Source organism: Culex pipiens, chromosome 2 (assembly GCF_016801865.2).
Source record: "Culex pipiens pallens isolate TS chromosome 2, TS_CPP_V2, whole genome shotgun sequence".
In the NCBI taxonomy this organism is placed as follows: Eukaryota; Metazoa; Arthropoda; class Insecta; order Diptera; family Culicidae; genus Culex; species Culex pipiens.
Genome location: NC_068938.1, coordinates 172,825,223 through 172,839,193, shown reverse-complemented (window position 1 = coordinate 172,839,193; position 13,971 = coordinate 172,825,223). Strand labels below are relative to the sequence as shown.

The 13,971-nt window shown below is 36.4% G+C and overlaps 1 protein-coding gene across 1 annotated transcript in view; it reads right to left on the bottom strand.

Annotated features, from left to right (window-relative positions):
• Positions 1 to 13,971, bottom strand: part of LOC120421874 (opioid-binding protein/cell adhesion molecule-like) — a 483,066-nt gene that overhangs the window by 10,221 nt on the left and 458,874 nt on the right. The window contains exons 4-5 of the mRNA XM_052708923.1: positions 10,034 to 10,184; positions 3,547 to 3,701 (exon numbers count right to left, since the gene is read on the bottom strand). Of these exons, the coding sequence (XP_052564883.1) occupies positions 3,547 to 3,701; positions 10,034 to 10,184 (306 nt within the window). The remainder of the gene's footprint in view (positions 1 to 3,546; positions 3,702 to 10,033; positions 10,185 to 13,971) is intronic.

Genomic DNA, 13,971 nt, shown 5'->3' with positions numbered 1-13,971 from the left:
ATTGTGCGCCAATCTTCAAATTACTTTCTTAAAATTGTTGGAAAAGTTTTATGTTTCAGAGAAATTAATGAAAAACAAAGCGTAACGCCTGTGGGTAAACTCGGGTTTTCGTGTACCGGCGAAACAAAAGCGTAAAGGATATTTGGTTTTTAAGTTGATAAAAAAAGATGCAAATGTCATGTAAACACATTATGTTCACATGAATTGTGTTTATTCAATAGTTTTATCTTAGTCAGTTTAACGAAGAACATTGATAATCTTTTAATATTGTCAAGTATAAGCACACTATTCAAACATGTTCATTAGAATATGTAACGCAAGCTAACTTATTATTAAAAACCTGCCGTGAAAGCAATCGCCAGCGTAACATTTCATCATGAATAATCACTTATTGTCATGATAAAACTGGTAATGAAAACGTTACGAATAGTAATGGCGTTACGCACGTCAGAAATGTCAAAATTGCGTAGTGGTACCAACATAATTAAAAAAGTGCAGCTGTCATACCATGACACACTGTGTTAGTAATGTTGGTAGCACCGAGCGATTTTGACATTTAAGGCGTGCGTAACGTCGTTATCATTTGTAACGTCCTCCATGCTTAAAAACCTGGATAGCAAAATCTCTTTTTACGCGAAGGCGCTACGTTTTGTAATTTTATGATTTCTCTAGAACGACGCAACATTTTTTCAATCTTTTTGAAGCAATTAATTCGTTTTTTGCAGTTCAACAAATCCCTTTTTGAAGCTTGCAAAAATGTATTTTTTGTTTAACAGAAATCGACTGAACAAAAACCGTAACGCCTCCGCGTTAAAAAAGATTTCTGTGTAGCTAATATTTTTTGATAAATTTTTGAACTAACTGAAGTTATCTACCTTTAGGCGTTAAGAGCATGAGCATGAGCATGAGAGACCACCCATGGTTGTCCTTCTCCGTTGCTGAACAGGACCATAATATTCTATCATCACAACCGGTCATACGCTTCAACGATGATGATATTTCCCTTATCAACAGCATGCATGAATGCGCTGAAAAGATAAAACATCACGATCATCAAAACTAGAGCCGTTGCCAATAGGAAACAGTCGTTGGCCACCAACGGCGCCCGCCATGTCAGTTTGTAGATCTCGAGGGGAGGGGACGGGAATGTTAGTTAGCACAGGCTGCTACCAAGGGTGGGTTCTATACGATATCCACACCCCCGCGTGTGCCGGAAAACTACTTCTACTTGGGATTTTGTTAGTGGGAAAGGGTAATGGCCAGGATTCATCATAGAGGATGATGATGTGGCCCAATAATCAATGAATTTTGTTTAATAGTGTGATGTATTATGTATTCTCAAGGCAAACAATCGGATGATGCGGATGAGACTGTTCCCGGTTATTTGGTGTTGAGTTTAGCATAAAAGATTCAATCTTAGACAGCCGGCTGCGGAAAGATAGAATCAAAATTATGTGTAATTAAAAGGTGAAATATTATACTCAGCGTAACATATTTACGTAGAGTTGACCTTAGACTATTTATACTTTTAATTTTTATAAGATGAGCGACCAATTACTGATTACTGATGACTGATAAGTTATGATGTTATCTGAAGGGCTTGAACAATCGCGTTGAAACAAGATTTGTCACCGTGCTGTACGAGCTAAAATGGTAAAAGATAATTTCGCGGGAAACAAATGATCGAATATAATTTATATTTTGCAAACGCAAATTAGAACGAATCGTACCATGAAACAATTGCATATCATAGATCAATGAAACACGACTATGATGTGTATCAAAAACATGACTAACGAGAAAGACGATCGCGATTTTCGAACTTTACATTGAATTTATACTGATACATATTTTATTTTAAAAATAAAAACAAGCGATCGGCTGTTTGGGGATGCACCTCGCCTAGTTATCATTTGATTTATTTTTCGTGGAATGCGAAATGTGATTTAATAGAAGAAAGAATTTTAAACTCAAACAGCCGACCGAACAAAAAATCTACCATTTATCTATCAATATATTTTGAAGGATATAACAGCTAAATTTAAAAAGCAAACTGGAATTCATACAGCAAAAACTAAATAAAACCTATCATTTAAATCTCGTTACGACGCGCTCTCGTGCTGAACTGGCTGGAATCTTCTCATTCTTTTCACTTTCCCCCCTCTTTTCCTTCGCGCCGAAACGAAACCAAAGCAACCAGCCAAGAAGCTGAACTCGTTGCGACGCGCTCTCGTGCTGAACTCGTTATCTACCTTTAGGCGTTAAGTCACACAATAACTTCTAAATTTAGGCAACTTCTGGTCACCCTGTTCGCGACCACGATTCTTCAGATTTCGCACATTTTTTCCGTACCAAGTATGTCCCGTTCTTGCCAATTCTAGGTTAGGTTTGCGCGGGTGGTTTGAAACATTGCTAAATGTTTTAAATTCAAGTGGCGTGCCCACGTACGTCCTGGTGAGTGTGGGTGTGTTGTTTTTCATACGATTATGTGTCGTTTCCTGCCATCATCCGAGGGGCGGCGCGCGGTGGCACTTGTCACGTCGAGCGAATAGGGCGGTACCTACACCGTCAAGGGTTACGATAATTGTGGCGGAGGGTTTTGGGGTGAGGTGGGTTAAAACGAACAGTTTGTATTTCAATGAGAAGCTTTGGATGGTTTTGTTGGAGATAGGGAGCGGGGGCAGCTTGAACTGTGGGTGAAACGTGTTAATGACAGTTGATGTCGTTTTTCATATGGAGTTTTTGGATGGGGTCGTTTAGATCTGGGGACCGAGATTGTGTAAGCTGGAACGTGTGGGTGGGTGTTTCTTTTAGGTTGATCCGGACTCTGAGCAGTTTTTTTTTCAATTTCGCTTCATTTTGAAGTGAAAATTGTGTAAACCAAATCTTTATAAATTGTTTAAAAACAATTATATAATCTCAAATCACATTTCCTTCCGAAGAATCCATCAAAACTACTTCTCCTTCAACCCATATCGGAAGTGCGACGCATCAAAACCATGCAAACCGCATTGGCCACAATTCGATTGAGATTTCTTTCCCCCTTTTTTGCATGTCTCTGTCCGATGTTCACTGGGACAAGCAAGGAAGCACAGACCAGACCAAATTGAGCTCCAAACCTCGGAAACATGGCCAGACCAGTCTGGTTTTTCTAGGTTGGAAAATGTGCTTCCTTTTTGCGGATAGACACAGTTGGACAGGAAAACCCTTTACGTTTTGGTTAGTTGAACATGAGTTCAAAAAAATTGCACTTTTCGTGAATTTAAGTTCAACAAATGTTTTGTTTTATTGAATATTAATTGAAATATAGAAATATATTTGACTAGTTTTAAATAAAACTAATATTCGAAATTACAGGTTTTCTGTGAACGAGTCAACTGATTTTATAAACAAATATGGATTTGTGAGCATCAAAAAGATCTTTGATGAGTTTGTTTATGGTAGAAGTATTGTCCAAAATATAAGAAGAATGAGCACTTAAAAACCCTTGCATTCTGGCCTGTAGTTTCAAAAATCCTAAATTTCACAGAAAAAAATCCTCCGTACCTGCTGCGAGTGCTGCTCGGTGGTGCCCAGCTGGGTTGTTTCCTTGTACCAAATCACGTTCGGGGCCGGCTCGGCATGGACGATGCACACTAATTGGGCCTCGTGTCCGACACCGCTGTGAACGATCTGCTGCTCCACTTCGATTTCCGGCGGATCTAGATGAGGTGAAAGAGGAAAAAAAAATCGAGAGACACAGACAAGAAAATGGGGTTAGCTTTTATCACTCTTTATCGACATCGGCTGTTGAGGTCTGTGGGAATCGTAGGAAAAGCATTTCTTCGGCAAGAGTGCAACGTCGTCCACAAATGGACGTCGTTTTGGGAATAAGATACAATTTATGTGAGCTTGCGGTTAATCTTGGTACATGGCAAGGCCATTTGCCGGACAGTTGAGGGAACCGGAAGCCCTCCGGAACGTACGACGGGGTTGGGCACATTGTGTCAGTCGTTCTATGGCTCTATGTGAGGTTTCAAGGGACACAACCATTTTCTCGCTTCCGGATGCGTACCGGATCCAACATGTGGGTTGTACCTTTCCCATGAGGTTGTTAGGGTGACCAGTTGGTATTAATTCTGATAATCATTAAAATAAACTATTATTATTCCATATTAATCAACAAATCTGGAGTTTTTTTTTAAAAGGTCCAATAAACCAAATTTCCAGTTTTTGCTTTTTGGGTGTTTTTAAAACCGCCTTGAGTCAGGGGTATTTAAAAACACCCAAAAAGCAAAAACTGAAAATTTGGTTTATTGGTCCTTTTCAAAAAAAACTCCAGAAATCTTCATGGTAAAGATTGGCATTTTTGGAACAAAATTTTAAGAATTTTGGTTACTCTAACAATTTATTGCCGCTCGAAAAAGGGTTTGTAGAGTATGCTTCTTGCGTGTCTTCAGAATCGGACTGTATGCTTTCCACATATCTTATCACGGAAAACGGGTTCGTCTTCTTTTGAGTGTATATGGAGGAGCACTATGTTATTTTGTCCTAAATTCAGGCTGATGATTTATGGTATTTGACGTTAACTTGGTGCTACGAAGATCCTCTAACAAGATTTATATTCAATTACGGAATAAATTGATTTTTTGAACAATTATATTGATAGTGAGTCGAATGTGGTTAAAATGTACTATTTTTTAAAACGGGGTAACTTTGATAGGTTTGATATTTTTCGCAAAATGAAGAGCACAAATAAAAAACGTACGGAATTGTATGGAATCATACTGACCGGGGTAGAGAAAGGTTCAAGGTACTTTTAGGAGAAGTTTTCATTAAATTTTGAAAAGTTTAAAAAGTTAGTTTACTACTATTAATAAAACGTTGTTGTTGTTGTTGATTTTATTGGGGGAACTTTAACTCTTTGGAAAACGTTGATGACTAGCATTATTTTCATATTCTCAAAGTGTCATGATTTTCTTAATGTACATGATTTAAAATCGCAAAACGGAATGCATTTTCGGATTCTTGGGATTCTTCTAGTAAATCATAAAAATTGTGTGTTTTTGAAACATAATTAAATAAAATTTCCGATATTGAAGGCATTTTCAATCAAACAAAGTTTATACAAAATGTGAAAACTTTTGATTCGCGTTCAAATTCAGTTTAAAATGCATTATTAATTGATAAATTTAGAACCAAAACTATTTTTAACTAATTTCAGGCAAAATTTTGACTTTTTAGCAATTTTACCTAAAATTTATATGTATTTTGTTAAAAAACTTATAAACATAGTTAACTAACTGTAAACATAGATATTTTTGTTAAACACTATATCAGCAACGTTAGCGATGGTACATTCGACGTAAAAATAAAATTTGAACACATTTAACCTGATTTTAACAACAAAAACTATGACCATCAACGTCACCCCGGTATTTAAAATAAGAATTTTCAACGCAACATTTTTTTAAACACTATTGAAAAACCTTTTTTTTATAAATAGTGCATGGACCTTGTGTGGCCTACACTAGTACATGTTAAAAAATAATAGTCTTGAGAAAACCCTTACCAGTTGGAAAATATTCCGAACATAAATTAAAACAATATCAATGTCGCCCCGGTTTACGGTACGTGAATCTGGAACCCTGAGGTATTAGGAAAATTAAAGTAAAACCAGAAAAAAACTCAAATTTTGAAATCTTCAAATCTGCAAATCATCAAATTTTCATATCTTTTAGCAAAAAATCATCTAATCTTCAAATCTTCAAATCTTCAAACCTTCAAATCTTCAAATCTTCAAATCTTCAAATCTTCAAATCTTCAAATCTTCAAATCTTCAAATCTTCAAATCTTCAAATCTTCAAATCTTCAAATCTTCAAATCTTCAAATCTTCAAATCTTCAAATCTTCAAATCTTCAAATCTTCAAATCTTCAAATCTTCAAATCTTCAAATCTTCAAATCTTCAAATCTTCAAATCTTCAAATCTTCAAATCTTCAAATCTTCAAATCTTCAAATCTTCAAATCTTCAAATCTTCAAATCTTCAAATCTTCAAATCTTCAAATCTTCAAATCTTCAAATCTTCAAATCTTCAAATCTTCAAATCTTCAAATCTTCAAATCTTCAAATCTTCAAATTTTCAAATCTTCAAATCTTCAAATCTTCAAATCTTCAAATCTTCAAATCTTCAAATCTTCAAATCTTCAAATCTTCAAATCTTCAAATCTTCAAATTTTCAAATCGACGCTGTCGTGCTATCTTGTCCACTAGCGTGCACAGGGTGGGGCAACACGGGGCAACTGCCCCACCATCCTCAGAAATTTGTTCTAAATTTGGTCAGGGGGTGTCCACAAATGACGTATTTTTCAAAACGTCCATTTTATTGCCCCACCTTCCTCAAAGAGCTGGGCACGCTAGTGATCTTGTCGTACGTCGCTTTTGGACGTTCCGAGAAAAGGGCGTTGTAAAGTTTGACCTTGGTCGAACAAAAAAAAAGGACATGCAATGCAAACAATAACAAACACCGAAGTTTGGTTGAATTTGGTTGTCAAAGTCCCGATTTACAATTACAAATATTCACAACAGTCGGGCATGTACGTGAAGTGTGGCACTTACAGCACTTTTCAGGGTGTGTCAAGATAGCACGACACGATTGAAACTTTTTTCATTAATGCACGGAGTTTTTCCGGTAGAAATCGAATTTTGGGGTTGTGGAAAGGTCAAATGGTGAGACATTTTGAGCTGCACAAAATGGCGTTCTTAACTCAATGTGGCCCAAAATGCACGTGCGTCAAAATAGCACGCCAGCGACAAAATATTCAAGTCTTCAAATCAACAAATTGAAGAGTTTTACTTTTTTAAATTCTTGGAACTTCTACAAATTACAATGTAGAATGATTAATTTAAAAAAAATTAAAGTTGTTCAAAACAGGCCCTCTTACCCTCTCTCCACTTACAGAATCGCCACTCCAAAGTACGCCCCACAACCATCGTCGGTCATTGTTGTCGTCGTCGGTCATGTTGGCAGAGCGAGTAAAAGCCCATCCAAAACACCGAAACAGAACAGGGAACAAGCCAACCGGTCCGAGAAAACAAGACTGGGTGGTCGCACATGTATGATGATAATTCAGCACTTTTCGGAGGTGGTCTAGGTAGGGGCTGCAACCCAGGAAAAGTTAACTAATGTTTGCCGGGGATACTCGAGAGGGAAATTTATCTCTCACTCTCCCTCTCTTGGCTGGTTGGATGGTTTTTGGGAGGTTTGGTTTGTTCTGGACAGGCCCTTGTGAAAACAAGAAGTCCACGTACAAAAACGGTTACATTAGGTCCTCGGAGTCGTTGGTGGGGCGATCCCCGAAATGCAAAACAGCACTTCCGAGCCATTTGAGACCATTATTATGTGCTTTCGAGGTGGGGAAGAAAGTGAGGTGTGTCTGAGGTTTGGCGGAGGGAAAAACTTTAGAGTAGGTGGTATTTTTTTTATTCCTTTTGGATTTTCCCAGCAAAGCGACGGCGTCGGAAATGGGGCGCCCAAGTGGGGGGTCCTATACTTGACATTTGAATTTCGATTTAAAAGCATCTGACAATGATGGCCCCTCTCTGCTAATGGGCAGAAAGCGTCCCGTCCGGAGTGAGATCCGGAGAGGGTGCTTCAAGTGGTCAAGATCTTTCGTACATTTTGAACAGGACCGGCAGGCGGGCTCGTACAATGATTTATTCGAAGGAGATTATTTGTGCTTACGTGCAAGAATCTCTCGAAAACATTCTTCTGGGAGTATTGAGTTGAGTGAAAAGATCTATTAAAACTAAATGCTTAATACAATTATCTATACTGAAATTACACATTAAAAGGTGTAATTTTACCAATTTTTCATTTATACCTGCTTTTTTTACGCACTGTATATCCACAAAAGCTTTTTTTATTTGTTTATTTATTTTTATTTATTCATTAATTAAATAAAAATAACACGGAATTCATATTTTTTATCTACAGAGAACTGCTAGACTTTGGAATGATAAACGGTTCAAAAAATAAACAAGTTCAGCTGGAAACAACTGAACAAGCCCCCAAGATTAGGTCATCACACAAACATTTCTTAAAAAGTTGTACATCACTTCAGAAATCGATCTGCCCGGCCTACCCACATTTTATTCCAACTCATCTAGGGCAGTGCTCCCAGTGCTGAGGATAAATCTCTGCCAGTGCTAACGAATAGTGTGAAATTGGAGTACACATATTTTGCTGCACTCAAGGAGAAACACTGTCTGTCGAGATGTGAATATTTTATGGCAAGAACTGGAACGGGGGATTTCAACCTCCTCCCCTGGTCTTTGCACTAATAGGATTTATGGTATAGTTCTCGAAATGGAGGCTTTCAAACGTAAAACAAACCAAATCCTGGGTGAAGAATAGTCTCAAAAGCGGAACTTGCCTCCTGCTTTAATGGGCACATTTCATGGAGAGAAATACCGAGATATGCTGCCCCAGATATGTGAATGCTGAAATGACTAATTTTATTAAGTGCCCTGCCTCGGTCTGAAGAAGGAGTGCAATTTACGAGATTGGAGCCTGGAATTATGGTGGCGCTCTTTGGGTGGGTGTGTGGACCGTTATTATCCGGCAAAATTGAAATTTGATGAAAATTTAAATCTGCAGAGACTAGTCTGCAGTGTGAGGGGGTAGTGGGTTGGGTCTCGTTGAGAATTGATTGGTTTTTGTGGGAAAAATATTACTTTTGCATTGTTTTTATGCCGTCTTTCAAGATTTTGAAGGATATCCGTCCAAAATGAGTTACTCACTGTTTTTAACGGTGCACATCAACCAGAGCTTTTGCACCCAGAATTTTGTTACAGACATTTTAGAATCTTTAAAACTACGGGAGCAATCGATATGATTTTCATTCATCCCACATTCATTGTCTACAAAGTAATTTACAACAAAGTTTGACTAATTTTACAATCGCGTTGTTGTGAGATTGGGTCCATAAGAATGGCATTTGGGTCCTAAAATGAAGCTTAGATTGCTGATATTGTTGATTGCGTTAAAATGAAAAAAAGTGATCAGAAATGTTTTTAAATCTTGTTTTTTACCATTGTACATAAAAATTTACTTAGGGTTTAAGTACCCAATTTTTGAATAACAACTTCCTTCGTTGATGTGCACCCTTAAGCCTACACGGAGAAAAAAGAGTTCCTAAAATCGTGAACAAGCGTTCATGAAAATGGGAACCACGAACAGTGTTCAAATTTCATGATACGTTTTTCGAAATCGTACCATGGGATTCGAACACTCTCGTGGTTTCCATTTTCATGAACGCTTGTTCACGATTTTAGGAACTCATTTTTCTCCGTGTAGTACAAGAGAGCACAGAGGCATCAATTTATGCGCTTTGTATTGACAGAAAAAGTTATTTAAATGATTTTGTTGCTCGTTTAACCAAAAACATCAATCTTGAAAACAAATGATTTTAGAAACTGATTTGTTTGCTCGCAATATTTACCATCAAATCATCAGCAAAAGTGGCCATCAACTAACACCCCTCAGCAGATAATTTCTAAACGTGTTCCGAGCACTCCCGTGGAGTCGAGGTTAACTGGCGTCCTATTATCAAGTATTTATGTCCGCCCAGAAAACCAAAACCCCTCTTGCGGACAGCAAAAACGGCTGGCCCTTCACAACTGACCAGGGGGCCTGGCAATTTCCCACACTCACACACACGGCCCAGTACAGTTCGTGGTCCGTGAGCTTTGTACCTTGTTATGATTAAATTTACCGCCCATTTCCGGTGCGGGGCACAATTGCGTGCCCGAGTGCAAATTTTAGGAGTGTTTTTGAAATGCTGTACATTTTCAGAAAAAATCTCAAAAAATAAAAATTTGTTATTTTACAACAATTTTGTTTTGAGGAATTAATTGAAATATAAACATAAGAAGATTTTTTTGCAAAACAATCGATTACGCCCTTTTGAAAAAAGACTCTTGACCGGATCCCGGGAAGTCCAGTCGACTGGCATTGGTACCGGTTGAAAAGCGGAAATAAACTATACTTACAGAGCACGTTGACCAGGATGTCCCTGCTGTCCGGTTGGCCGACCCGATTATCGGCGGTGCATTTATAATGGCCACTGGCGTGACGGGTGGCGTGAAGCAGATCGTAAACCGGGCCCGTTTTGTTGGCCTCCCCGTTCGGCAGGACGTTGTTCTGAAAGCGAGACAAGATGGTTATTGGTGATGAAATTTTAAACTAATGGATTAAAGTGTATCTTAAAATGATAATATAAAAACCAGAAAAAAAATCAAACTGTTTTTTAAGAACTGTTTTTTATACAATTTTTGTTCCAGTGCACAACGACCGCACAAAAGAAAAGGTACACGTGGGGGAGGACACGTGGTCTGGTCAGCAGTCCACACAGTTTTCGGAACGTTGATCATTGCATGGACAGAATTTGAACTTGACCGCACATAGGCATATCTGGTTGTCCTGGATGTCTCAGGCATGGAGCACTGAAGTGTACGTGCCGTATATCTCCATCTATAAAATAGAGAGCGAATGGATTCCGGGAAGCGACCATCATCCTGGGAAATTACTGTGTGGATGGGGGATTTGTGGGGTAAAAAAAGTTCATCATTCGAATCTCGTTTTTTTTGGAACTCGAGAAAGATAGCTGAATTATTCAATAGGTTGTATGCCAACATAATTTTCTGATTTAAGGGTTTACGTTCAAAACTAAACGATCTGCGACACCTAAATGGCATTATTTAACTGGATTGGATCTACCGCGGTAGATTTTCTTGAAATAAATCGTTGGCGCTGAATTGTCAAAAACTGGCTGTTCACTGTTTGAGGTTATGTATGCAAAATCCGATCTATTCATTGTCATCGTTAAAAACATATGTTGCTCAAATTTAAGAGGGGTTCCTGTTTAAACTTGTAATGATACATAATTTTACAGATTACTTTTTTTAAATATTTTTTTTATAGCACAAAGGTCGTTGCTGCTTTTCAAAGTTTATGTCACCCCACCTTCCACTTAAAACGATTTTTTTTCTAAAAGCTTCAATGGAAATAGAAATAAACTCAAACAACTCAACTAAAAACAATTAAAGATATATTTTCCTGCGTCATACCATATTAAGCATGTTTTAGCTCACTTAAAAGTTTTTCAATAATCCTCAATACTTCGGATACGCACTACTGATGCCATTATTTAATTATAATGACCAATCACCCCATGCACTCGAACAGCGACACAAAAGAGATGGAAAATAACACGAAAAAACAGGACTTCGCGTCCCCACAGGCACCGCACTACTGATCACAACATCACGAGTTATCGCGATTTTACGAAAAAAAGTTTTGAAAAAGTTGGTCGTCATCGATCATGGCCGTTCATGGTCACCCGCGACAGACACGGACGACGAAACAAAGAGGAACGCAAAAAGTAACTTTTTCAAAACTTTTTTTCGTAAAATCGCGATAACTCGTGATGTTTATAAGCATACCCCTTATGTCTATATATCAAAATTTTTGTAATTGTCTGTTCTACAACTTTGTAACACATTGTTATACTCTAAAAAATAACCCTGCAAAGTTAGAAAAAACACAAAATTTTAAAATGAAAAATTTTGTTCTAAATGAAAAAATGACCCTCCTGGGTCAATGTAGATTCGAAAAGTACAATAAATTTCCCATAAAATGACATGTTCCAAATTTTTTTACAGTCAAGTAACGGAAAATGGGAGAATTTTTAAAACTTTTTTAGTGTTTTTTTCGATGAAAAATATGTTTTTTTCAGAATTCTGAGTACGCCATCAAATCGGGCGTATAATTTTACATAAAAGTCCCTTTGACACCAAATTTCTATCTCATCACCGTTTCAGGCTGCAAATTATTGAAAAACACCTCTTTTTTCGCATGTTCAAAAATGGAAGGGGTCGTACCGCCCCTCCGTCACGAGATATCAAAAAACGGACCTCAGATTCGTGATCAGGGACAAAAGTTACCCCTTAGGACAAAGTTTCACGCAAATCGAAGAGGGGTCGGGGCAACTTTTCCCGATTTCGTGTGAGTTGGTAGAGAATTACCCATTTTTTGTCTGTTAATGATCAAATTTGTATTTTTGAAACAAAAAAAAAAACAATTGGTTTCTGCTTGATTTTAAACTAGGTATTTGAACAACTTCGGAAAAAACAGAAAATGCTTTTTTCGACTCAAAAAATTAGTTGTTCTGTTTAACTATCTATCAAGCATGACCATTATCTCCACAGTATTTTTTTACCAATTGATTAATATGTATGTGACCTTAATATGACAACGATGCACTTAACAAAATTTTAATTAATACTTAGTTGATTGCAAATTGATTCCACATCTAAAAATGATGTAATTTTCTGGACTTCTGAAAATCATGTTTTTAGCAAAAATGTAATGAATTATTATCATTATGTGGAAGTTTCAATAATTTAACTAAAAATATATATAAAAAAACGAAAATATAATAAATTGTGTAAAAGTGTGAAAAAGAAAATAATAGTGTTGAAGCAGTTTTTTTCTAGGATAAAATTCTACTTAAGAAATTATAGTAATTATACAATTAAATTGTAAGATTACTTTTTCAAAACAACCAATGCGCCACGGAAACAAAGGACCTTTCGAAAAAGTAGGCGAAAATTCAAAATTATAAAATTAAGCTTAATTTTTGAAAAGGTCTTGAAATAGATAACTTTCCTTATTTTATATTTTAGACCAAATTATATTTTATCGAAAATTTGCAAATTTGAGTTGGGACTGAGTTCTTATCCTGTCGACCATAGCAGAATTTTAAGATTAAGCTCAATTTGAAAAGGTCTTAAAATCCTGCCCAACATACCAGAATTTTAAAATTAAGCTTAATATTTGAAAAGGTCTCAAAATAGATAACTTTCATTATTTCATATTTCAGACCGAATTATATTATTCCCAAAATTTGCAAATTTGAGTTGGAACCGAGTCCTTATCCTGTCAAATATATCAGAATTTCCCCTAGCTACTTTTTAGCATACATTTTCGATTTTTTTTTCTAGATTTTTCGAGTTTAGAATATAATTTTTGAAAGAAAAGCACCTCTAAAAAATGTTTTGAAGAGATCAGAAAATTGCGCAAAAGTTTCAATCTTTAAACATGAAAATCGGACCAATAGTTTCTAGCGAGATATCGTCAGTTGAAATTTACTGGCTAGATGACACTTAGAGAAATTAATTTTCTTTGAATCAAATTCTTTGTGAGGCTGTATTTTAGAAACTAATTGCCCTATTTTCAATGTTTCAGATATAAAGTAGTAGGATTTTTTTCTCAGAATTTCAATATATTTTTTTAGAAGTACTTTTATTTCTAGAATTAAAACCCAAAAAAAAACGAAAATATAAACCTGATAGTAGGTAGGGGAAATTCTCGTAGTTTGGCAGGTTAAATTTGGCAATTTTCACAATTAAAATAAATAAATTTGCGATAGTTTTGATAGAAACTTGCTTGCTCTCACTTCCTATTAAGAAATAGAAAGTTCTTGCTATGGGCTGAAAACGCTTGATACGGAGCTGTAATCGTGCAGCAAACTGCTGATTTGCCAACATTAGGTGCACGATAGAAATACAAGTCAGTTGTCTACAGAGGAGAGTGGGGAGACTTGATCCCCCTATTTTTTATCGTACATAACTCTGTCAATTTCTAACCAAACTATGAACGTTTAGCATGAAATGAAAGCTTAAACATTCAACTATGTTTGGCTGATAAAGATACTCAATCAGAAGAACTCTGCGAATCATTTCCAAAATGTTAAGAGTATCTTGATCCTCTTTCAACATTTTAAAGAATCTTAAGCCACATGTTTTTTATTCATCCAAACTTTTGATTTTCCATAAGTTACAGCAATTTCACATAAAACCTTAACGTTTGTGTTCAAAATAAATCAAGTTTAGTAAGTAAAATATTTAAAAACATAAAGTATGAATTT